At 53.8% G+C, this 22,224-nt stretch overlaps 1 protein-coding gene across 3 annotated transcripts; it reads left to right on the top strand.

The window, feature by feature from the left end:
* The first annotated feature begins 3,609 nt into the window (after positions 1–3,609).
* On the top strand, positions 3,610–21,750 carry LOC147230505 (atrial natriuretic peptide receptor 1-like). 3 transcript variants are annotated; one of them, XM_086153912.1, is made up of 22 exons: positions 3,610–4,127; positions 5,138–5,902; positions 10,568–10,755; positions 11,441–11,554; positions 12,914–13,049; positions 16,175–16,269; positions 16,369–16,504; positions 16,573–16,657; positions 16,770–16,887; positions 16,972–17,046; positions 17,391–17,468; positions 17,621–17,725; positions 17,794–17,865; positions 17,946–18,108; positions 18,199–18,354; positions 18,826–18,994; positions 19,062–19,208; positions 19,418–19,541; positions 19,724–19,792; positions 20,003–20,177; positions 20,344–20,442; positions 20,535–21,750. In XM_086153912.1, exons 2-22 carry the CDS (start codon positions 5,164–5,166, stop codon positions 20,678–20,680), a joined length of 3,189 nt encoding a protein of 1,062 aa, XP_086010038.1. In that variant the 5' UTR covers positions 3,610–4,127; positions 5,138–5,163; the 3' UTR covers positions 20,681–21,750. The 3 variants fall into 3 exon arrangements, with proteins under 3 accessions (XP_086010038.1, XP_086010037.1, XP_086010040.1); XM_086153911.1 differs by having other exon boundaries at positions 3,610–4,616; XM_086153914.1 differs by lacking the exon at positions 3,610–4,127 and having other exon boundaries at positions 5,412–5,902.
* The last annotated feature ends 474 nt before the right edge of the window (positions 21,751–22,224 follow it).

Genomic DNA, 22,224 nt, shown 5'->3' with positions numbered 1-22,224 from the left:
CCAATCGACGGCTCTGAATCTGCTATTAGCGGTTTAACAAGAAAAAAAAAAAAATCACCTTAAACTTGAAGATGACAGACGAGAATCCAGCCATCCCAAACCAGATCACGTTCACTTCGGCATGAAAATGCCTCTCCGTGTTCTGTCTGCAAATGTTCACTGTAACGTGAAGTAAAACAAACGGCTGATTATTATGGCTTTTCCTCCGCCATGTGAGGGACGTTAGAGTCAGCAGATCAGAGCACAGAAGGCCTGCAGAGGAAGCAGCGATGGATTCTAATCGAAGACTTTATCTTTGCGCCCCTGGAGGGCAGCGATGAGCCGGAATCAAGCTTTCCTTCTGCATTTGCTGCGAGCGGCCTCTAGATGAAGCCCGCCGGTCTTTAAAATGAGCTGAGTGTCCATTTTTTTTTATGCATAAAAAGATGATAGAAGATAAAAAGACTTCTAACCTGTGTGATGGCAGCCTGGATCTACTTTAATGATCACAATAATGGACATTTCAGGTTATTTTTGGTCAATTATCAAATCGATTACAGCTTTTTTCTTGGCTTTTTGCCCCTTTCCAGCTGGAAGCATTCTCTGCCGGATCGTGTTTCATACCTTCTCCCCGCAGGTTGGAGTCTCCTCCCGACCGTGTCCGCCGGCCCCAGCCCGTCTGGAAGGTCCAGGTCGTTGTGGTCGGCTGTGGGCTTTGCTGGATTTACTCCTGCGGGTTACTCTGGGGTTGTCTGCTGCTGGTGGGTTTAAATCAGGCTGTCAGAGGAGAAGGGGGGGGGGGGTCAGCAGGAGTGGAAATCACCCCCCAACATACACACATGGATATACACACACACATTAACACCCATAGCTCGTTACCCGTGGAAATGTCAGCTCATAAAAACAAACTGCCCTCGCTGGCTGATGACATTTACCAGCAGAAAGGCTGACCTTTGACCTGCAGGCACGCACACACAGACGCGTGCACCAGTGAATGTTTTCCTTCTGCAGAAAATGCTTCGCTTGAACTTTAGCAAACACACTGATGAACCTTTGGGGTTGCAATATTCTCAGAGAACTTGGAAGACATGGATAGGGATCTGGAGATCCGGCGTCCCAGGCAGGGTTTTCAGAGACAGGAGAGGGCTGGGAGGACAGGACAAGTGTCAGACACCTTCAGCCCCTGAATATTTCAAAAGCTGCTGGAGTTTCTGCCTGTAACCTCCTGTTCCTGCCATTTGTGCAGGAAGTGGAAGACCCCCCCCTGGACTCCCCCAACCTTCTTGTCAATTATTCAGCAGAAAAGGGTCTGGATATTCCCCTCCACCCCCTAGATGCTCGAAGGATGCTGATGAGTTCCCGTTGGACGACTTATCTCAGTGTTTGGTTCAAACACGATTTGATTTTGAACTTGAAGTTTGCTCATTTAGCTCAGGTAGCTCATTCAGACAAGTTAGTTCAATTCGATCATTTAGCTCAGTTGGCTGATTTAGATCAGTTAGCTTAGATTGCTCAGTTAGTTCATTTAGATTAGAAAGCTAATGTAGATAAATTAGCTCAATTTGCAAAGTTAGCTAATTTATTTAGTTTCCTCCATCAGATCAGTTTGCTCATTGAGCTCAGTTGTCCGATTGAGGTCAGTCATTTCATTTAGCTAATATCCTGCATGTTGTCATGTTTTTATTTGTTTATTCGTCCATTTTGCTATTTTTCCAGATTGATTTCCGCACGTTTCCCTTTTTTTTTAAGATTCTTACCCAATTTTGTGTTGCCGTGGCGACAGCTGCTCGGGAATCGTCCTTACCACGGTCAGCCGACCTTTGCGGCTAAAGGTGAAGGACGAAGGTGGGCATCGCTGCGCTGCTGCAGGGAGCACAGGGGTTGGCGTCCTCTCAGCGGCAGGTCCTGTCAAATTGGAGGACTTTGGGGTGATATCCAGTGGATGGTGGTCTGAAGAGGTGGAGAGGAACACTTCGGCGTGGCGGCGAGGGACTCCCGTCAGGATGTTTCCATGTATCTAACAAGAGAAAGGAACAGGATCCAATGAAAAATGTAGGAAGCTGATGGCAGGAGACGCGGTGCTTCAGGAATGTGCGTTTGTGCGTGCGGCCACGATAGCGGCCTGTCGAAGCTCGGCATCAATAATAGAGTCCCGACCTGTCGTCCAGGAACCAATAAGAAGCGGCTACAGGCGGCCCTTCTGTCGGACCTGCTCGTGAATTTGGATGCGTCCTCTCCGGGTCCAAGCCTCAGGAATGACTCATGAATGTTTTGAAAAACAATCAAGGAGCGTTCAGCCGCTCCCCCGGGGCCGGGCTGACCTCTGACCTCCAGCGATAAACACCCGCCACAGAACACTCACAGGTTATTGTCGTAATTAGCTGGTGAGTGGGTCACATCACACGTCGCCATAGCTACGCCCTCCATCCATCATACACTGAGACCCGGAGTGTTTTCATGGCGACCTCCTTTTCGATGGCGAACGGACGTCCCGGTCTTTGTCCACCACATCCCCGCAAACACTGTCAGTCTAGAGGAGCTTGAGCACTGGAACCCGGTCCGGATCCACAGCAGGGCAGGCCAGAACCACCAGGGGAAGCTGGGACCGGGGGGCCGCCAGGGGGCGCCAGTCCGCCATGTTCGGGGAACTCCCCAAGAGCTGCATTATCTATGGCTTAAGAGCACACAGATGTTCACTAATCAGAAGACAGAGCTTTTTAGATAATAACAATAACAGTAAAAATAGATTAGTGTGTGTGTGTGTGTGTGTGTGAGTCAGTACCTGTGGAGTGAATGGAAGAAGATGAATCACCTGTCCACCAGGTGTCCTCAGACCTGCAGCTTTTCCTGTCAATCACCTGGCTGTCATGTCAGTGTGAACACCCTGAGGGATCACACACACACACACACACACACACACACACACACACACACACACACACACACACACACACACACACACACTGAGAAGAAGCACTGAGAGTTAGTGCCTCCACCCCAATTAGAACACATTCCACTTCACAGCAGGAGCCCCTCAAACACACACACACATACACAAACACACACACAATGTGTGAAAGTGTTCTGAAAGTGTGTCTGTTACTGCATTACACTGTCTCTCACTGCAAGTCTTTAATACAAAATGGGATCGAATCAAACCATAAAAACATGCAGCACGCGCATGTGTGTGTGTGCGTGTGTGTATGTGTGTGTGTGAGTGAGTCACATGATGTCAGATAACGGCAGATCAAAGGTAAGTGGCACACACAGGGTGTAGCTGGTGTATCATGGCTGTAAGAAGGTTCCTGCCGTGCAGGATTACGGCCCTTACTTTCCCACAGATGCTAACCGATGCATCCATGTCTGCCTGACCTGTGTTTCCATGGAAACGCACATCTGGCTGCGCCTCCGCCAGGGGATGGACGACCCTCGTGACCCCGGGCCGGCGGTCATCATGGTGACCAGGTGAGACGAACGACTTTCTCCCCTGGCCTTCTGGGAAACACCACGCAGGAGGAGGAGGAGGAAGAAGAGGAAAAAGAGGAGGCGTCAAGAAGAAGAAGAGGAGGAGCAGCAGCCCGAGAGCCGCGCGTGCACTTCTCAGCGCGCAGGCAGTTGGTTGGACGGCCGCGGCGCGAGCCCACGCTTCCATTGGTGGACGGGAATCACCTGTGCGAGCGGTGCGCGCGTTCCACGGGGACACGCGTGCGCGACGCTGCGAGGATTCTTTTTATTTTTACTCTCTTAGTTCTTTTCTTCTTCCTCCTCTGGGAACCGTTTATTCTTCTCTCTTTCTTTCTCGGACGGAGGAGTCCGGAGGTTCCTGCGGGACGATGCGGTCCGTGGTGCGGAGCCACGGGACCGACGGGAGCCCCGCGCTCTGAGCCGCGACCCCGCCTGCAGCGCCTCCTCGGCGGGATGAGGAGAGCCGCGGCCGCCCGCTGAGGTCAGGAGTCACCGGAGGGGGGAGCGCGGCTCCGGACGGCGGCTCCTCCTCAGGCTGGAGGTTCAGAGGAAGAGGTCCGACCGTCAGGACAGACGTACCGGGCGGGTTCGGAGGTCCAGGCTCGGAGGTCCAGACTCGGAGGTCCAGGCTCGGAGGTCCAGGCTCGGTGGTCCAGGCTCGGAGGTCCAGGCTCCGGTCTGAGGTGATAATAGGTCCGGTTTCCATCTATTTCAGTGTCTGGTTTCCAGTCCAGGTCTTCTCTGAGGACCTGGAGGAGTCTTCAGGACCGCTCCCCATCCTCCGGGTCTTCAGCTCATCTGGTCCATCACGCAACTTCAACTACCTGCGCTTCCAGAGCAAGCCACCAGGGAGCTTCACAAAACCCTTGACGGAGTAAACAAAGTAAACATGTAAACAATAGCAAGAAGAAGAAGTGAATCTTCTGGAATCCTGAGAGTATTGACTCTGAGCGAGCTTCCAGGTGACCAAGGAGGAGAAGGACCTGACCAGGAGAGGCGCTGTGGTTGATGCAGGGCTTCGAGCTTTGGATTACAGTTGGACCTGAACCACCTGGAAGCCCCTGGAAATCAGGGAGGGACTGTGGAATTAGTTCTGATCGTCTGACCAAATTAAGAACCCAGAAGATCTCGCAACGTGGTGACCGTGACAGACCGATACTCTGAAAGAGGAGGTGCCTGTTGTCTTGGCAAAGCATCACTGTGTGTGTGTGTGTGTGTGTGTGTGTGTGTGTGTGTGTGTGTGTGTGTGTGTGTGTGTGTGTGTGTGTGTGGGGTTAATCACCCGAGACCAAGGTGGTGAACTTTAAACCGCTGGTTGGAAGGCGAGGAGATAAGTCCTTTGACCGATGGCTGATAGAGGCGGTCAGTGGTCCACGTGTCCACCAGAACCTCCTACTGCTGGGGTGAAGGGGGATGGGGTGGGGTGGGGGCTCCGAGCTACAGAGTGTGTGTGTGTGTGAGTGTGTCTGTCAGCAGACTATTCATAGAGGCGGGTGTGTTTCTGCTCAGACCCGAGGTCTCCTCTGGGTCTCCTCTGAAATGTCCAATTTTGGGTAAAAACATCTGACACCGGTTTCGAAGCGGCCGGCCAATCAGGCCGAAGGGCCGGGAGCCAATGGGACGCGGCCGTTGGCGATGTATGTGAGATGAATTCGGTCGATCTCCGGTCACCTGTCTTTCCTGTGTTTGGCAGGAGGTTCTCGGAGGTCCAGGAGGAGGATGGCGCGCTCCTCCCTGCTGTACCTGCTGGCCCTGCTGGTTCTGTACGAGTTCCGGGCCGAGGCCGGGCCCTCGTTGGCCCAGGGCAGCTCGAAGCGGCGCGCCTGCGGGGGGCGCTGCAACGTCACCCTCGCCGTCATCCTCCCGCGGACTAACACCGACTACCCGTGGGCGTGGCCCCGCATCGGGCCGGCGCTGGATCGGGCCATCCGGACCGTCAACGCCGACCCCGGCTTGCTCCCCGACCACCACCTCACCTACGTCTTCAAGAGCAGCGAGGACAAGGACGGCATCTGCTCCGAGTCCATCGCCCCGCTCATGGCCGTGGACCTGAAGCTGGACCACGACCCTTGGGCCTTCATCGGGCCGGGCTGCTCCTACACCTCCTCGCCTGTGGGGCTCTTCACCACCCACTGGGACATCCCCATGGTGACGGCGGGCGCCCCCGCCGTGGCCTTCTTTGACGGCGTGTACACGTCCATCACCAACACGGGCCCCACCCACAAGAAGCTGGGGAGGTTCGCTCTGCGCATCTGCGAGCACTTTGGCTGGCGGGAGCACGTCATGCTGATGTTCAACGACCACAAGGTGGACGACCGGCCCTGCTACTTCGCAGCGGAGGGCCTGTACACCGAGCTGAGGAGCATCAACATCAGCCTGACCGACCGCGTCTTCGAGGAGAACAAGCCGCCAATCAACTACTCGCAGATCCTGTCTGACATCCAAAACGACGGCCGAGGTGAGTCTCATAATTGGTCACGTGATCGGTCAAATGATCAGACACATGATCGGACACATAGTCCACATCCAACCTTCAACCTTCTCTAGAAACGTTCTGGAGTATGTGCAGTAGATCTTCAGACCGCAGTTTCGATGCTCGAAAGCAAGCAGCAATCATTGCCTGTGCGTTTTTTTTATGTTGGGCTGCCAATCAGGCGCAGTGTAGCTTCATCCTGGTCAGTGTGTCGCCTGCTGATTGGCTTGCTGGAAGGGTGCAGAACAGAGAGTAGGGCGGCTCAGTCACCAGAGCTGGCAGGGTTCCTCAGGGTTCCTCAGACTCAGCCTAGGCCGGTCTATCTGGTCTCCGATTCAGAATTTCGAGAATTTCTCGGTTTGATCTTCGTCAGCTCCACCTGCTACTGCAACCCTCTGAGCGTCTTCTGTTCCGCTGGGTTGAGGTCTTGTTGTGGACCTTCAGGAATGGTGGGACCTGGCAGCTGCGATAAGCGGTGGTGCAAATGCTGCGGTCTGGACCTCCATCCAGGCTGCTGAGGAGCGGTCTGTTTACATTCAGGTCATGCCTGATCAAAGTGCAGTGGTTGGCAGAGGTCAGAGGTCACGGGTTCTGTTGGGTTTTGGTCAGAAGATCCTTGGATTTTTAGAGATCTGTATCTCCACTGGTGTTAGAAGTAATCATTTTGTGGAGGTTAATGGTTTGGCTCAGGAAGGCAAACAGAGACGTGGGCTCCTGGATTGCTGATGTTTGAAGGTCCCACCTAGGAGTCAGGGTTTATCTTATCCTGCTGTGCCATAAATCTGCCAGTTCCCAGCTGAGGACTTTGAGTTGGCCTCAGGAGACCGCGAGACCTTTGCTTTCATGGAGAGGAGGAGGTCCCGGCGGAGGAGCAGAATCCGGTCGGGCCGGTCCACCCACGGTCCAGCGGAGGAGCGGGTTCTAGTCCGAACTTGGTGGGAACAGCAGCTGAAAACGTCGACGCCTGTTGACTTTTCCCAGGCAGAGGAACAGGAAGTAGATTTAAGGAAGATCATAAAAAACCCGGTCTTCCAAAGTCTTCACAATACAGAACAGTGTCTAGAACGTGTGGGGAAGATGTGGGGAGCATCTGAAGAACGTGTGGCGAATGTTTGGGGGAAGGTGTGAAGAACATTAGGGGAACATTTGGGGAACATCTAGTGAACGTGTAAGGAAAGTGTGGGGATTATGTTGGGAACGTGTGGGTAGCATGTGGAGAACATGTGTAGAACATGTCAGGAACGTGTGGAGAGCATCTGTGGAACATGTACAGAACATGTGGGAAACATTTGGGGAAGGTGGTTTGTGGAACGCTTGAGGAACATGTGGAGAACATCTGGGGTAAGTGTGGGGAATGTACATGTACAGAACATATAGAGAACATCTGGGGAACATGTTGTGTCCCGGACTGAACCCTGAAGGACTCCAGCTGTCCAGCGGGGACCAGAGAGATGATCAGAGTTGTCTCCAAACCTTACCTGACCAAGGATGGTTGAGGTTTGCGGTTCCATGTGTGGTGGAACCCTCAGAGCTCCAGCAGAGGCTAGAATGGACCGGGTGGCTCCAGGTTTGTGTGCAGTTTCTCTGGAGACTCACAGGAACCGTCTGCTCACGGCATTCCTGCAGGAGAAGGTCCGTTGTGGGTCAAACGTTCTCCGCTGGCTGGTTCCTTGGATCCTGCGTGGGAGTGTCCAAGTTGATGTTTAACCTGAGAAAATGAAAAAAGAGTAGGACTGATGTTCCTCAGAGAGCGCCACCCGCCGGAGGTCCCCTGACACTGGTCTCTGGGTCACGTCCAGATGAAGGTTCTCCTAAGCTTTGACGCTTTCAAGATCTTAATGATAATCTTTATGTATCCGATGCCCACCGGGGGTTCCTTTGGGCAACATGGCTTCATGGCTGGGGATGCTGCTGGTCTGGGGTTGTAGGTCCTGGTCTGGGACTGTAACAGGTGGATTCGGAGAAGACCAGGTCCACTGTGGTCCACTGGCAGAGCTGCAGTAATAAAGCAGGGCAAATACAGATCCTCTGTCAGGTTCCCACAGAGGCGGCCACCTCCTGACAGGACATTTATTAACGGAGGTCATGGACCTTGGGCCTTATAAGGAAGGTCCAGGGGTCTAATCAGATCTGGAGGTATTTCCTGCCAAACACGCTCTAATTTTACCTCCAGCCTTTGTCTGCTGGCTGGGTGACGCCACTGGAAGTTCTCTTTCCAGCTTGAACGGTGCGTGACATCAGGAGGAGGCCTGGCACCTCCACCCATCACACTGCTCAGCTTCTCCATCTCCACCCAGGAGACGGCAGATGTTCAGGTCCCCTCTCTGGGTTTCAGCTGCAGCTGATCCAGCCGATCCTGGGAGCTTCTTCAGGAGCTCACAGGCAGCAGCTTCTGTCATGGCGTTGCTAGGAAACAAGATTCTTGTCTGCCAGTTATCAGGATGAATGGATGACAGTTGGGAGGTGTTTGGGGGGCTGTCTGTTGTCCACACACACACACACACATACACACACACACTGCTTGAGGTTCTGTGTTCTGGTTGTTAGACAGCTCACCGCTCTGGGTGCAGGTTCTCTCACCTTCTCTGACAGGCCTGATGGTCAGGTCATGTCTCAGGTGTTTGTTGGAGATGTTCTCCCGGAGATGTTCTCCTGCCCCGGCCTCTGAGAGAGCAGCTCCTCAGGGGAACACGGACTCTGGTGCTCTTCATCGCCCCGCCAGGCCAGCCCACCTCAATGTTCCTGAACCAAGATGATCTCAACAAACCTGGAAATCGCATTGGAGATCAAGGAAGTGGATCCTGAGTTGATCAACCTCATCATCTAGGAAGAAGAAATCCAAGAAGTCTGACAAAAAGGAAAGATGTGATGTTCCCTTATCTCTGGTCCCATCAAACACCCCCACACCAGGATTTTCCCCCCGGCTTCTACCCCGGGTCCACACGGCCAGACACGTGTGTGAGGTGTGGAAAAAGGCCACCAAGGCAGGCTGTGTAATTACATGTTAATAAGTAGACAGTGTGTGTGTGTGTCTGTATGTGTGTGTTTCACTGCCATCAGATAAACACTTGGAGGGAACAAAGAGGACCCAGACTAATAATCACACGCCTCTAATTGCACACCTTATCACAGAATCACCGTGGTGTGTGTTTGTGAGTTTGTGTGTGTCTGCGGCCCTGGGAGTGTGTGTGTGTGTGTGTGTGTCTGTCTGTCTGTCTGTTGGCCTGTGTTTAGATCACATCAGCGTCTGTCTGATTGCTGATATGGCGGGGCCTGAGTGTGTGATGAGCACGCTCACACGGAGCGCTGTGTTGACGGCGTGATGATGTCATCGATGTCCCAAGCCCCGCCCACAACGGAAGCCAGACGCGGTTCTCACCTGGTGGATCCTCTCTTTGAGGACCCACACTTGTGCGTCTGTATGTGTGTGTGTGTGTGATTTGATCAGACGGTGCTCTGCGCTGCTAACTCACTTTGCTGAAACCTAATCGCCGCTCAAAGATGTGCTGACATCACGCCACATGACCTCATGCCCCCCCTTTGCCCTCTTTTGCCCCCCCGTCCCCTTTTGCCCCCTTGAGCATCACCGGGAGTGATGTCAGCGCTCATCCTGAACAAATGGGCCCAGAAGGCCGTGTCTCCTCAGCTTCCTGTCCATCTGGCAGCGGTTAAAGATTAATATGCAGGAATCCGAGAGGGCGGGGGGGCAGAAGAACCGTCGAGGTCAGTGGGTGCAGATCCAGGTCCAGCTGGCGAAGCATCAGAATCCCTGATGGAGCGGGTGTGGATGAACAAGTGTTGATGATGGCGTGCAGAAGGTCATGCGATCCCAGGCGGTCTCCTGCTGCGGGACCCCGGTCCGACCCGGAGCTCCAGGGGCTCCGGTTGGGGTTCTGGTGTGTTCTAGTGCGGGATGAAGATGGTCGCTGCCAGTATTTCCTCCACTATGATCATGCGATCCCCAGTGCAGGAGGTCACGTGCACTGTGGAGTAGATGTCGGGGTGGAGCTGGAAGTGGACTGTCCCCACCTTTGACCTTGTGTTTTCTGATCGTGGAGGGTGGTGAGGAGGACTGGAGGTGAGCAGTATTTTTAGCTCAGGATGCTGCAGCGGCGTGTAGAGTTACAGGCTGATTAGCTCTCAACCTGGAGCTCTCCGACCAAAGCTGTCCGCCAGGAGCTCTCCACAGCTCCACTTCCTGCTCAGCGGTTATTAAAGCCTTAAACAATGGAGGGGGCGGAGCCTGCGGCTCTGACAGGAAGTGGCAGCTCCGTTCCACAGACATCCATCTTTATCTGAAGTGGAGACAAACAGCGGCAGGTCCCTTTCCTGCAGAGGACCTGAGCCGCCATCTCCATCTCTACCTCCTCCTGGGGCCACGTCCTAGAGGCCGATGATTTCTGTTTTAGCAGGCGAAAGCCGAGACCTTCATCTTCAGACGCCATCGATCGCAACCCGAGAGCCGCTCCTCCTCGTCAATACCTTATTGATTGGGTCCGCGGCGGAGGATCACCAGGACCTCCGCCAACCAGGAGGACGTCCTCTGGACCTCCTGGGGGTCGTGACCTCAAGCCCCTCGTTCGGGCTCGGCCTCGGTCCGCTAGCTTGAATAGGTCTGTGTCCTGACCTCCGACCTCTCCCCCCCTCCAGTGATGTTCGTGTGCTGCTCCCCTGACGTCTTCAGGAAGCTGATGATCCACTTCCGGCGGGCCGACCTCCCCCACGAGCAGTATGTCTTCTTCTACATCGACGTGTTCGGCGTCAGCCTCGCCTCCGATCTCCGGCAGCCCTGGGCCCGCGGAGACCAGGACGACGCCGTGGCCAAGGAGGCCTTCCAGGTCAGAGGTCACCCCACCCCGGCCGGGCTCACCCACACCCTCCAGTGGTCAGAGAAATGTGTGCGGTGGCAGACTGGACTGGTGGTGGCGCACAGCTCGAGGTCATCAGGACACATCCATGGAGATGACCTTCAAGGAGAGACAGCCCACACCATCATCTCAGATTGTCTTCTCACAAATAGAATAAAGTCAAAGACAATAAAATGAAGGGAAATGAGGTGAGATAAAGGTATAAATTAAATTAAGAGCAACCAAATAATCTGTCCAGAAGAAAAGTGACAGAGGGACAATACTTTAAAGTCTCAGCTGAGATGTGGAAACATCTGCCTCCTTCATGAAAAGATCAAAGCTGTAAATGCTCCATACAGAACAGGACGTGGTCCTGCAGAGGGCTAACCTGGCTCTCCTCTTCCTCTGGGAGACCTTCTTCCTGCCCTAACGGGAGGTTGAAGGTCAACCCTCTGCAGCTGATCCCGGGATGCTGTGGAGACACTCACACACAGACACACACACACACACAGACCCGGGCATGGTGGTGCAGGGCCATCAGCTCCACCTGCCGAAAAAAGAGACCTTCCCGAATTAGTGATTGCAGGCTAAAGAAATATTTTCTGGGGGTTCTTCAGTCTTGGCTCCTACATTCTCCCCCTAACCTGTGTGTGTGTGTGTCTGTCCACTGTCACAGAATGTGAAGATCCTGACATATCGAGAACCTCAGAACCCAGAGTACCAGGACTTTGTCAGCAACCTGAAGACGGACGCTATGAAGATGTTCAACTACACTGTGGAGGACTCACTGGTCAGTGTCTGTGAACGCAGCAACACAACAGAGGGGAGCCACGCAATACTGAACGCAACGCAGTGACGCTGAACGTAGCACAGCGACACTGAACATAACAGCATGACATGAACACAGCGCCGCAACACTGAGTACAGCACATCACCGAACATGGCATGATGGCACTGAACACTGCAGGACGACATTGAACGCAGCACAACGACACAGGGTGTGACACGTCACTGCAGCAACACAAAGTCTGATTTCCTGACACTGCGGTCACACCGGAGGATGTTGGAGTCAGGATGGGGGTCCAGGGCCAGGGCGCCCTCTTAGCAACACTCAGACACTAATAATATTTTAAATAGTTTCCACAGGTTGTTGAGGTCGTTTAAATGTGTGTGTGTGTGTGTTTGTGTGTGTGTGCGAGAGAGAGAGAGAGAAAGGGAGAGAGAATGTCAAACTCTTCTCTGACAGTTTATCAGTCAAACTCTGAAAGTAAACACACAAATACAGATGGTTTAAAACACACACACGATCACAAAGTATGCATGGCATGTTTGGAAACAGATGGTGTGTGTGTTTGTGTGCGTGTGTGTGTCCGTATGTGCATTGATTTGTTGGCCTTAAACTAGTGAAGTTAATGTTTTCTCTCCAAATAAGTGTTGGAAGATCTGCTATGATCAAAGATCAATAATCATCTGTTCCTGATTACACTTAGACATTTGAGGCAGAAAATTGATCTGGGATTGGTTTCTGATTAGTTTTTCACCTGACACGTTTATGATCTGGTCCAAGCAGAGGGACAGCAGGTCTGAGGACGGTCCGGACCGGCTGGTAGAACAGACCCCGTCACACCTGGGACCTGGAGCCAGAGTGTGTTTGTGTGCACGTCATGCTAAGCTAATGAGCTACTGCGCCGTGATTCACTGGATTAGCAGGCTGCTAAACAATAGAGGGATAAAGATGGCCGCTGGCCACTTTCCTTCATCCTGCTCTCCATCTAATCTTATTATGTTCCCATTCTGTGTGTGTGTGTGTGTGTGTGTGTGTGTGTGTGTGTGTATCCATGTCTGAGTGTGTGTGTGAGTAGGCAGATTCTCTGGCAGCTTTTGATCAGTAGCAGATAGAAAGATGACACTAATGCGGTTGACGCGCACATGTACACACAGACACACAAACACACACGCAGGCACGCACACACACACACACACACACACTTGCGCACACTCACCAGAAGCATCATCTGATTCTCAGTAATACGTGTTGTACGATCAATAGGCAGCATATCAGATGTTTCTCCTGTGAATGAGACTGGCCTCTCCTGCGGGTCATGTGACCATGTTATGGGCCTCCACTCATCTTCTGTCTGGCCTCCAGATGAACATCATCGCCGGCGGCTTCTACGACGGCGTGATGCTGTATGCGCACACCCTCAACGAGACTTTGGCAGCGTGGGGCAGCCGGCCGCCGGGCGGCGTGGTGACCGTCGGGATGTGGAACCGCACCTTCCAGGGTGAGTGAATAAATAAAGATAAACAAACAGGTCTTCGTGGGTTTGGAACCTTCTCCCCATTCATGGTCGGGGTCACGTGACCCGGAGGTCAGACTGGCTTCTTCACGGAGGAGGGCGACGGCTCTACATGCCATCGTGAAAGTAACCTTTGCACAGAGGAGGTCCTCCTCTCCTCTCCCGGTGTCCTCCTCCAACCTCCTTAAAGGTCTGAAGGTCATCCTTCCTCCGGCGGTCAGCTGACAGCTGAGCCTCGGCGGTGCAGCGCCAGGGGGAGTCACCTGACGGAGGGAAACAGGAAGCGGGTCATTAGTGACTTCCTGTTTGGAAGCTGCAGGCGAGCGCAGGAACGCCACATCAGACGGCACCAAAGTGAGGGAGGACGGCTTCCTGTCACACGCCTTCTGCTTCCTGTTCGCGCCGCTCGCCGACCTAGAGGTGTTACTTCTCTTCTCCACGGCCACCGGTGGAAAGCGTATCCACCTGAGAGGAGGAGCCTCTCTCTGTTGGGAGACCTTCTGGAGATCCTTCAGCGAGGTTGAAGGTTCCCCCTGGTTTTGTAAACACAGTGAAATGTGTGGGACTCAAAGGTCCAGATGAATGGAAGACAAGGATGGGGTTCCTCAGGGTTGCTGCCTCACGCTGAAGGTCCTGAACTTCCGCAGCATCGCTGCGGGGGAACGCGCCGCCCGGTGGTCGCCCGCGGTACGGCGGCCGCACAACCGGTCTGGACCTACAGGACAGTGTCCCTGGAATGTTCTTCAATAGAAGATCTCAGAGGTCAGGTCCGGTCCCGTCCGCCTGTTCTCCTCCCAGAGAGGGGAGTTTGTTTGCACTGGAAACAAGAAGGCACATTTCCTCTCGATACTTGACATCATCACCGAGATAAATCAAGCAGAGTCCGGGGGTCGGGGATGGACTGCATCAGGAGTGTGTTTGTGTGTGTGTGTGTGTGTCTGTGTGTGTGTGTGTGAGAAAGTGTGTGTCAGAGGTTACTTGATCCTCTTGATGAACGACATGAAACCGTCGACCTCCTTGGTGGAAACCGGTCCAAAACACACACAGCCCACCCGGCGTCCGGCCGAAGAATGAGCCTCCTCCTCCTCCTCCTCAGGTCAGAGCGTTCCGACTCCCTGGTCCTCCTCCTCCTCCTCCTCCTCCTCCTCCTCCTCCTCGTCCCCCTCAGGGTTCAGTGCCTGGAAGATGAGAAGGAAAGGGTTTGGAGGATCCAAACAGAGAAAATATTCGGATGAATTTACGGTCCAGACGCCCGAACAAACAGCAGCTCTCCGTCCAGCCCGGAGCTGGAATCTACTGAGGTTCTGCTGGAGCGGAGGTCCTCCCCGGAGATCTCGGGGTCAGACTGACTGACGTCTCCATGACTCGCAGTTTGCGCTCCGGTGTCTGATCAGCAGGCAATCCCTGCTCCGGCCCTCTCACTGTGGGAAGCGTTTCAGGGGATGGAGTCTCACCGAGGTCCCGGTCTCAGTTCCCTACTGATCACACACACGTCAAACAGACGTTCGCGGTGGTCCGCCGGTTATCCCTGCTGTCGGTCTGGATCTCCATGATTGGTCCATGTTCCTCTGCCCGATCAGCCTCAGTCTGTCCACCTGGATCTCCATCAATCCTCCACGCTTCATGTTCTCCGGGTCCCCCTTGTCAGTTGGAGGCTCGGGCTCCGCCGGTCCGGCCCAATTACCGTCTTCGCCCCTTGTAGCTTCTCTTCCTGTCATGTTCTCCCGTCTTCTAACCGTCTGGTCGGTTAGGTCCAGACTTTGAGTCCTGGACATCTATCAGCGTCTCCATGGCGCCAGAGAGGAAGAGGCTCCACAGCGCCGGCTCTGACTCCTGAGCTTCTCAGACTTTCCAGTGACTCTGAGCTGACTGACCTCCTCCACCACCTGGACTCAGAAGACATGAAACCTGCACTTTTTCTGGAACTTGTCTAAAGAGTGAGAAGGACTTGAAGTGTCCAGGAATGAAACAGGCGCTGGGATCTGGTTCCCTGTGAAGATGGCTCTCCGATCCCAGGGTGGTGCTCAGGTGTGACAGGCACTAATCTGATTTGTCAGCATCTCCTGATTTACACGGCCTGATGTCGGTTGCTAGGCGACAGCGCCTGTCAGCTGATGGCGGTGGGGCTGTCCGTCAGGTGTTGGTGGAGAATTCTTGGGAGACGTCAGCGGGTCTGAGGAGCGGCGCCGGCCATTAGCTAATGGAACGGAAACGTCTGCAACCTGATCTCCTGGCTGACCCTGAATTATTCATCTCCTTCAAATAGAAGTGACGGAGCAGCTCCATGCAGGGATCCCTGGAGCTTCAGCTCCACTTCTAGAGGAACGGCTCTGCTGAATTTAGAAAAGCTGCTCTTGGAGAGGAGGGGAGAGGTCAGCTGCAACAGGAGGACGGAGATGAAGCTGGTGGAGAACCTTTAATACCAGGCGTCAGCGGTCTAGAGAGCAACGCGTGGAGATGTGGAGATGTGGAGGTTCTCTTTGGGAGCGAGGAGGATGGAGAAGAAGGAAGTGACATCATATAGTAGATGTTCCGGAGATAAAGTCACGCTGAGATGGTTTGGACATAAACAGAGGAGGGATGGTGGAGATCTGGGTAGAAGGATGCTGAGGGTGGAGCTGCCAGACTGGAGCTCTGGGGGAAGGCCAGAGAAGATGCGGAGAATAGGATCAGATGGAGGAAGATTAGAAGACGTATTTCTTAATCCAACATCTGGTCAAAGGCTGTCTTTTGGTTTATCATGATAATTCTGATGAGTCAGTGGTCCTGCTTCACGACATGGAGGTTCCCACGGAGAACCGGGTTCTCTCTTGGTTCTCCGTCCTCCTCCCACAGTGCAGAAACAGTCAGGAAGTGCATTGAAGACACTTGTCTGTAGGTGTGAATGTTTGGATGATTGACAGCTGACGCGTCCGGGTTAAGCCCCGCCTCCTGCATGACGTTCATGAGTTGCACAGAGACAGAAGAGCTGTGGAGAAGGAGGAGGTGGGTTCAGCTGTGGGTGGAGGGGAGAAGGTGGGTTCAGCTGAGGGCAGGGAGGGAAGCATTCAAGGTTTTCTGCTGCAAACATCTCAGGGATGAAGATATGTGACCTCTGAGCGTCTCCCCAGGCGTGACGGGGACAGTGATGCTGGATGAGAAAGGAGACCGAGAAACTGACTTTGCCCTGTGGGACATGATGGACACCAACTCCAGTGCCTTCCAGGTGCAGTCTCTCTCTCACACACACACACACACACACACACACACACACACTCTAGTGTCAACCCCTGGACAGCGTAGGTCATCTGAGGTCTCCCTGCAGATAGTGCTGGTGTACAACAGCTGGGAGGAGAAGCTGACCCCCATCCAAGGAACATCTCCTCACTGGCTGGGAGGAGTGTGTCCTCCAGACGTCCCTGTCTGCGGCTTCAAGAATGAGAACCCTCTCTGCCTGGCCAGTCAGTGGTCCCCCTACCCCTGAACCCTGTGTGTCCGCAAGGAACTCATCCCAGTGTGTTTCTCCTAGAAACCATCACCATCCACCAGATGGTCTCCATTGTGGTCTTCTTCATGCTCACCATGACGCTCACCGTCACCTTCTTCATCTACAGGTTAGATCTCTTCCACTGTAGATGTTGAAAATCTCCATTGTCCCTGAGAGGATGCCACAAGTCCTGCTGTGTGTGTGTGTGTGTGTGTGTGTGTGTGTGTGTTTGTACGCAGGAGGATGAAGCTAGAGAAGGAGCTTGTTGCTCAGCTCTGGAGGATTTCCTGGGACGACGTGCACCTGAGTAACCTGGACAAAGTTCTGCGCAGCGGCAGCAGGATCACGCTGTCCCTGGTCAGACCCCCCTCCCCTCCCCGCAGATCTTCACCTCTGTAACCCCCCCCACCAGCTGAAACCCTCCCGTCTCTTCATCTCCAGAGAGGATCCAACTACGGCTCTCTGATGACCTCCGACGGAAATGTGCAGATCTTTGCAAAGACGGGCTACTACAAGGTCAGTGTGCGGGTCAGGCGGGACCATCTGCAAGTTTCTGCTCACGTCCCGCCCTCCTTCTGCTGAAGATGAGGAGGTGCAGAGGCAGGGATGTGCCGTGGCCTGCGAGAACATCTTTTCCCTGAAGATAAAGCTGATTCCTTCCATTGTCTCCCTTGGCAACCCTCAGGCGGTTGGTGTGAACTTCTGCATGTCACGGTTGCGGATGTCCAAATTATATTTCAAAACAATTGTCGCCTTGAAATGAGACAGAGCTCCCTCACACACATCTGGTTTCCCGGAAGCCCACCTTTCCTCCCGGAGGTCCTGAGCAGCGGTGGGTGTGTGTGTGTGTGTCCCTACAGGGGAACATCGTGGCCATCAAGTACACCAACAAGAGACGCATCGAGCTCAACAGGATGGTGCTGTTTGAGCTCAAACACGTGAGTGTCTCCAGCAGGACCTCCGCCTTCCCCATTCCTTGGATGATAGTGGTCTCGGGGAGCTAGACAGGAAGACGTGTGTTCTTCAGAACCTCAATTTAGACCCAACTGAAGGTGTCCTGCTGAAGGTCTGAAGTCTGCCTTCTCTGCAGATGCGAGACGTTCACAACGAACATCTGACCCGCTTCATCGGCGCCACCATCGACCCCCCTAACATCTGCATCATCACCGAGTACTGCCCCAGAGGGAGCCTGCAGGTACCCCTCGACGCACCTGTGTGTGTGTGTGTGTGTGTGTTCTCACACTGACCGTTGTGTGTGTTCAGGACATCCTGGAGAACGACAGCATCACCCTGGACTGGATGTTCAAATACTCGCTCATCAATGACATTGTCAAGGTGCTCCTCCTCTCCCTCCTCTTCCTCCTCTCACCCTGCAGTGCTTTTATTTTGAAAGGTTCCCCTCCTGCTGTCTGCAGGGGATGGTCTTCCTGCACAACAGCGTCATCTTCTCCCACGGAAAGCTGAAGTCTTCCAACTGCGTGGTGGACAACCGCTTCGTCCTGAAGATCACCGACTACGGCCTGAGCAGCTTCCGCTTGGAGTGCGACTCTGGCAAGGACGCCCACGCCTACTACGCCCGTGAGTCTCAGTGAAGGCCCGACGAGACGATCGGGAGATCCGAACGTAGCGAATGAACGAGGCCAACTGTGTCGTCATCCCCCCCCACAGAGCGGCTGTGGATGGCCCCGGAGCTCCTCAGGATGGAGATGCCTCCTCCCCAGGGGAGTCAGAAAGGAGACGTGTACAGCTTCGGCATCATCCTCCAGGAGGTGGCGCTGCGGCGAGGAGCCTTCTTCTTGGAAGGGGAGCCCCTCAGCCCCAAAGGTATGGGAGCTCAGCTCAGGATCTGCAGAGTCAATGACAGTTCACACAGGGTGACCTTCGTCTGCGGGAACGTAGGATTAGGTTTCTGTCAGTGAGTTTGTGGAGCAGAGCTCCTGGAAACTTCAGATTGTCTCATGATGATGTGACACCAGAGCTGCTGCAGGCCTGGTCCTGAGCTGAACTCCTCTGGAGGCCATTGATGAGGGTGTAATAACAGGCTGTCCAGAAGCCGCCACGCTGCCAGTTCCGCCGCCGAGTCCAGGTCTGGGTTGAGGTTTGGAGGAGAGCTCGGGGTCAGTCAGGGAGATGGGTCTCCTGGGGAGCTGCTTTGGAAGCTCCACGTCCAAAACAGCCCCCCCTGGAGAGAGCTTTGGCAGAAGGTACCGATAAGCGCCGGACCTGGGTCGGTCGCCGCGTGAAACCCGAGCATCTGCACATTAATCCTGAAGCAGATCTCGGACCTCCGCGCAGAGATCGTGGACCGGGTGGTCCTGGGGGAGTGGCCCTGCCTGCGGCCCACCGTGGACACCCAGAGCCACAGCCCCGAGCTGGGGCAGCTCATGCAGCGCTGCTGGGCGGAGGAGCCCACCGAGAGGCCCGAGTTCAACCACGTCCGCCTGCTGCTTCGCAAGCAGAACAAGTAAGTGGCGGGAGATGGAGCTGCAAAGCCTCCGGCTCCTCCATCTGAAAGCACCTCCTGTCTCCAGGGAGTCCAGGACCAACATCCTGGACAACCTGCTGTCCCGCATGGAGCAGTACGCCAACAACCTGGAGGAGCTGGTGGAGGAGCGCACGCAGGCTTACCACGAGGAGAAACGCAAGGCCGAGGCTCTGCTCTACCAGATCCTCCCTCAGTGAGTACGACGCTGCAGATACTAGCACACGCAGTACTTCGGTCTTCACATACTGCATCCTGGACAGCATTGTGCGAATACTTTGCACAGCACTACCACAGTCAGTAGTGATACCACCTTCTGCCAGCCCGTAGTACTGTGTGAACAGTGTGTGTGTGTGTGTGTGTGTGTGTGTGTGTGTGTGTGTGTGTGTGCATTCCTTGCCTCAGCTCGGTGGCTGAGCAGCTGAAGCGTGGAGAGACCGTCCAGGCCGAGGCCTTCGACTCCGTCACCATCTACTTCAGCGACATCGTGGGCTTCACCTCCATCTCTGCAGAGAGCACGCCCATGGAGGTCCTCCCCGCTCACACACAAACATATCCACAACACACACTCAGGCCAGCAGGAATTCACCCGAATCTTTTATTCTGAGAACCAGAGCGGTTGAGATCATTTCTTCATGGAAACCAAACACCAGGATAAGGAATCCTGATAACAGCAGATGCTACTTGACCTTTGACCTCTGACCTCCGCAGGTCGTGACACTCCTGAATGACCTCTACACCTGCTTTGATGCCATCATAGACAACTTCGACGTCTACAAGGTAACGGCAGCCCGGCGCTCACCTCGGCCTCATCGGCAGAGACACAGTTCTCTACTGAAAAGCATGTTACCATGGCAATGACCTGACTGTTGCACAAATCTGTTATTCTTTCCATTCCTGGCCTGTGGCCCCGCCGCTTTCAGGCTACGCTATTTTTGCAAGCAAACAGAGCTGTCAATTACCTGGTGTCCGCGGTGCTTTGCCTTCCAGGTGGAGACCATCGGCGATGCGTACATGGTGGTGTCTGGGCTGCCGGTGAGGAACGGGAAGCTTCACGGCCGAGAGATCGCCCGCATGGCGCTGGCTCTGCTGGACGCCGTCCGGACCTTCAGGATCCGCCACCGACCCGAGCAGCAGTTGAAGCTGAGGATCGGAGTCCACAGTGGTGAGGTTCAACATCCACACACACACACACACACACACACACACACACACACACAAAGATCAGCAATGAGGTCCTCCTCAGAGGTGAAGAGTAGATTTTTTTTTTCTCAACTGAAGGATCCTCCGGTTCTTCCCTGGTGTGTGTGTGTGTGTGTGCGTGCGTGCAGGTCCGGTGTGTGCAGGCGTCGTCGGCCTGAAGATGCCTCGTTACTGTTTGTTTGGGGACACGGTCAACACATCGTCTCGAATGGAGTCCAGTGGAGAGGGTGGGTGACCTCTGCTCCTTCATGGTCACCCAGCTGACTGTTTACTCTTAACTCCTAATGATGTGTGCGTGTGTGTGTGTGTGTGTCTGCAGCATTGAAGATTCACATTTCCTCGGCGACCCGGGACGTCCTGCTGGAGTTCAACTGCTTCCAGCTGGAGCTGCGAGGAGACATCGAAGTGAAAGGCAAAGGGAAGATGACCACCTACTGGCTGCTGGGCGAGAGCGGCGGCCAGTGAGGAACGGTGGCGGCAGCGAGGGGGGGGGCGGAGTAGACTGCAGCAGGTTTGCCCCCCCACACACACACACCTCCAAGGTCTTCTCCCTGAAAGCAGAGGAGCACTGGTGCCCAGACCGGGACTCACACACATCCCCTCCGGTTCACGTTCAGATGTTTGACTGAAGGCTCCGGAGGGACGTGACAAGGTGCAGGGCCCTCAGAACGGCTCTGCAGGCTTTGTTTTGGTCTCTTATGGTGATAATTGTTATTTCCTGTTTGATGTTGAAAGCCAGCAGGTGCACTGGCACTCTTCCACAGGTCCTACAGAAGCCACAGCATCACCAGAAAATTACAGACAAGGGGTTTAGATTTGTTTGACCATATGCTCACTTTCTCCACCGTGGCTTTTTTTTTTTTGTGAAAATCCCCCTGATGCCATGCTGTCTGTCTGACTTCCTGCCACCCGGAAACGTCCAGACGCGTCTCCTGACACATGGCTCTGAGTGGAACACCTGCCCCTTTCTTTCTGGAAGATATGTTTTTTCCCATATCGTTCCATGAGTAGCGCTAGCTTAGCTGAAGTCCACCTGTGCACGTGCACACCGTGTTTACTCCTGCATTTGAATTCGCCACATATTTACTAAATAAAAAAAGCCCAGGCGTTTTTTCCCCCTCTTCCTCCTCCTTACACAAACAAAACAAACAAAGGGTTTTGGAAGGTCAGCGACCAACAGTCATCCGCAGAAGGTTCAGAAGACAAACAGACAAGCAAACAGAAGCACCAGCTTCCTGGTGCTGGAACCAGCCAATGGGGAGTGAGCGTGCAGGTGTGGCTGATGAAGAGGACTCCTCAGCATCAGCGCCTCCCTGTGGATACACTTCGCCAATACTGTAAATACTACATTCAAAGTGAAGTAAAAGAGTACTGTAGTTAGCATGTAAAAAGTCTATTTTGTTGATACATTTTGATGTTATACGTAAATATAAATATAAAGTGAAGGCATTAGATGCAGTCCGATATCTTGTATTAATTTTATTCTACTTTTATGTGGTTTGAAGTGGTCATAAAGTGATAGCTAACGCTTGCAAGCTCCTCATTTGTTCATTGTACAAAACACCAACATACAAATAAATCCAAGACGTTCTCCTTTAACCCTCATATTATGCTAAGGGTGAATTTGACCCATTGGGTCAATGGGTCAAATGGGTCAAATTGACCCTTAACATAATATGAGGGTTAAAAACACCATCACCTACCTTATATCTTCAATATATCTGAGGAAACTGTTGGCCAAGGAGTTGACCTTTGCCCTGGCGCGGCCCTCTGCTGCAGCCATTCCCACACTGCATTGTAGGACATGAATCCTGCCAACATCCCAAACAGCATTGTGGAAATCAGGACAATCTCAGACAGGCATCCCACGAGTCTCCATTCCTCCGACAATCACCCTCCACGCCGTCAACCAGCCCTACTCCTCGCCAGGTGGCACTCGTGAAGCCAGTTAGCAAGGGCGCCAATCAGTGTGCAATGTTAAAGGAACGTTGGTCAGAAGAACATCGGGA

Source organism: Fistularia commersonii, chromosome 10, assembly GCF_037954325.1.
Source record: "Fistularia commersonii isolate RoL2024-O1a breed Wild chromosome 10, RoL_Fcom_v1.0, whole genome shotgun sequence".
NCBI classification, from domain to species: domain Eukaryota; kingdom Metazoa; phylum Chordata; class Actinopteri; order Syngnathiformes; family Fistulariidae; genus Fistularia; species Fistularia commersonii.
Note: the sequence above shows the minus strand (reverse complement) of the source record. Positions and strands in the feature narration are given on the sequence as shown.

Coding starts and splice junctions, on each gene's coding strand:
- LOC147230505 (XM_086153912.1), top strand. CDS start 5,164: ATGGCGCGCTCCTCCCTGCTGTACCTGCTGGCCCTGCTGGTTCTGTAC. Junction 17,047..17,390: donor CAAAGACGGGCTACTACAAG/GTCAGTGTGCGG, acceptor GTGTCCCTACAG/GGGAACATCGTGGCCATCAA. Junction 19,542..19,723: donor CAGAGAGCACGCCCATGGAG/GTCCTCCCCGCT, acceptor TGACCTCCGCAG/GTCGTGACACTCCTGAATGA.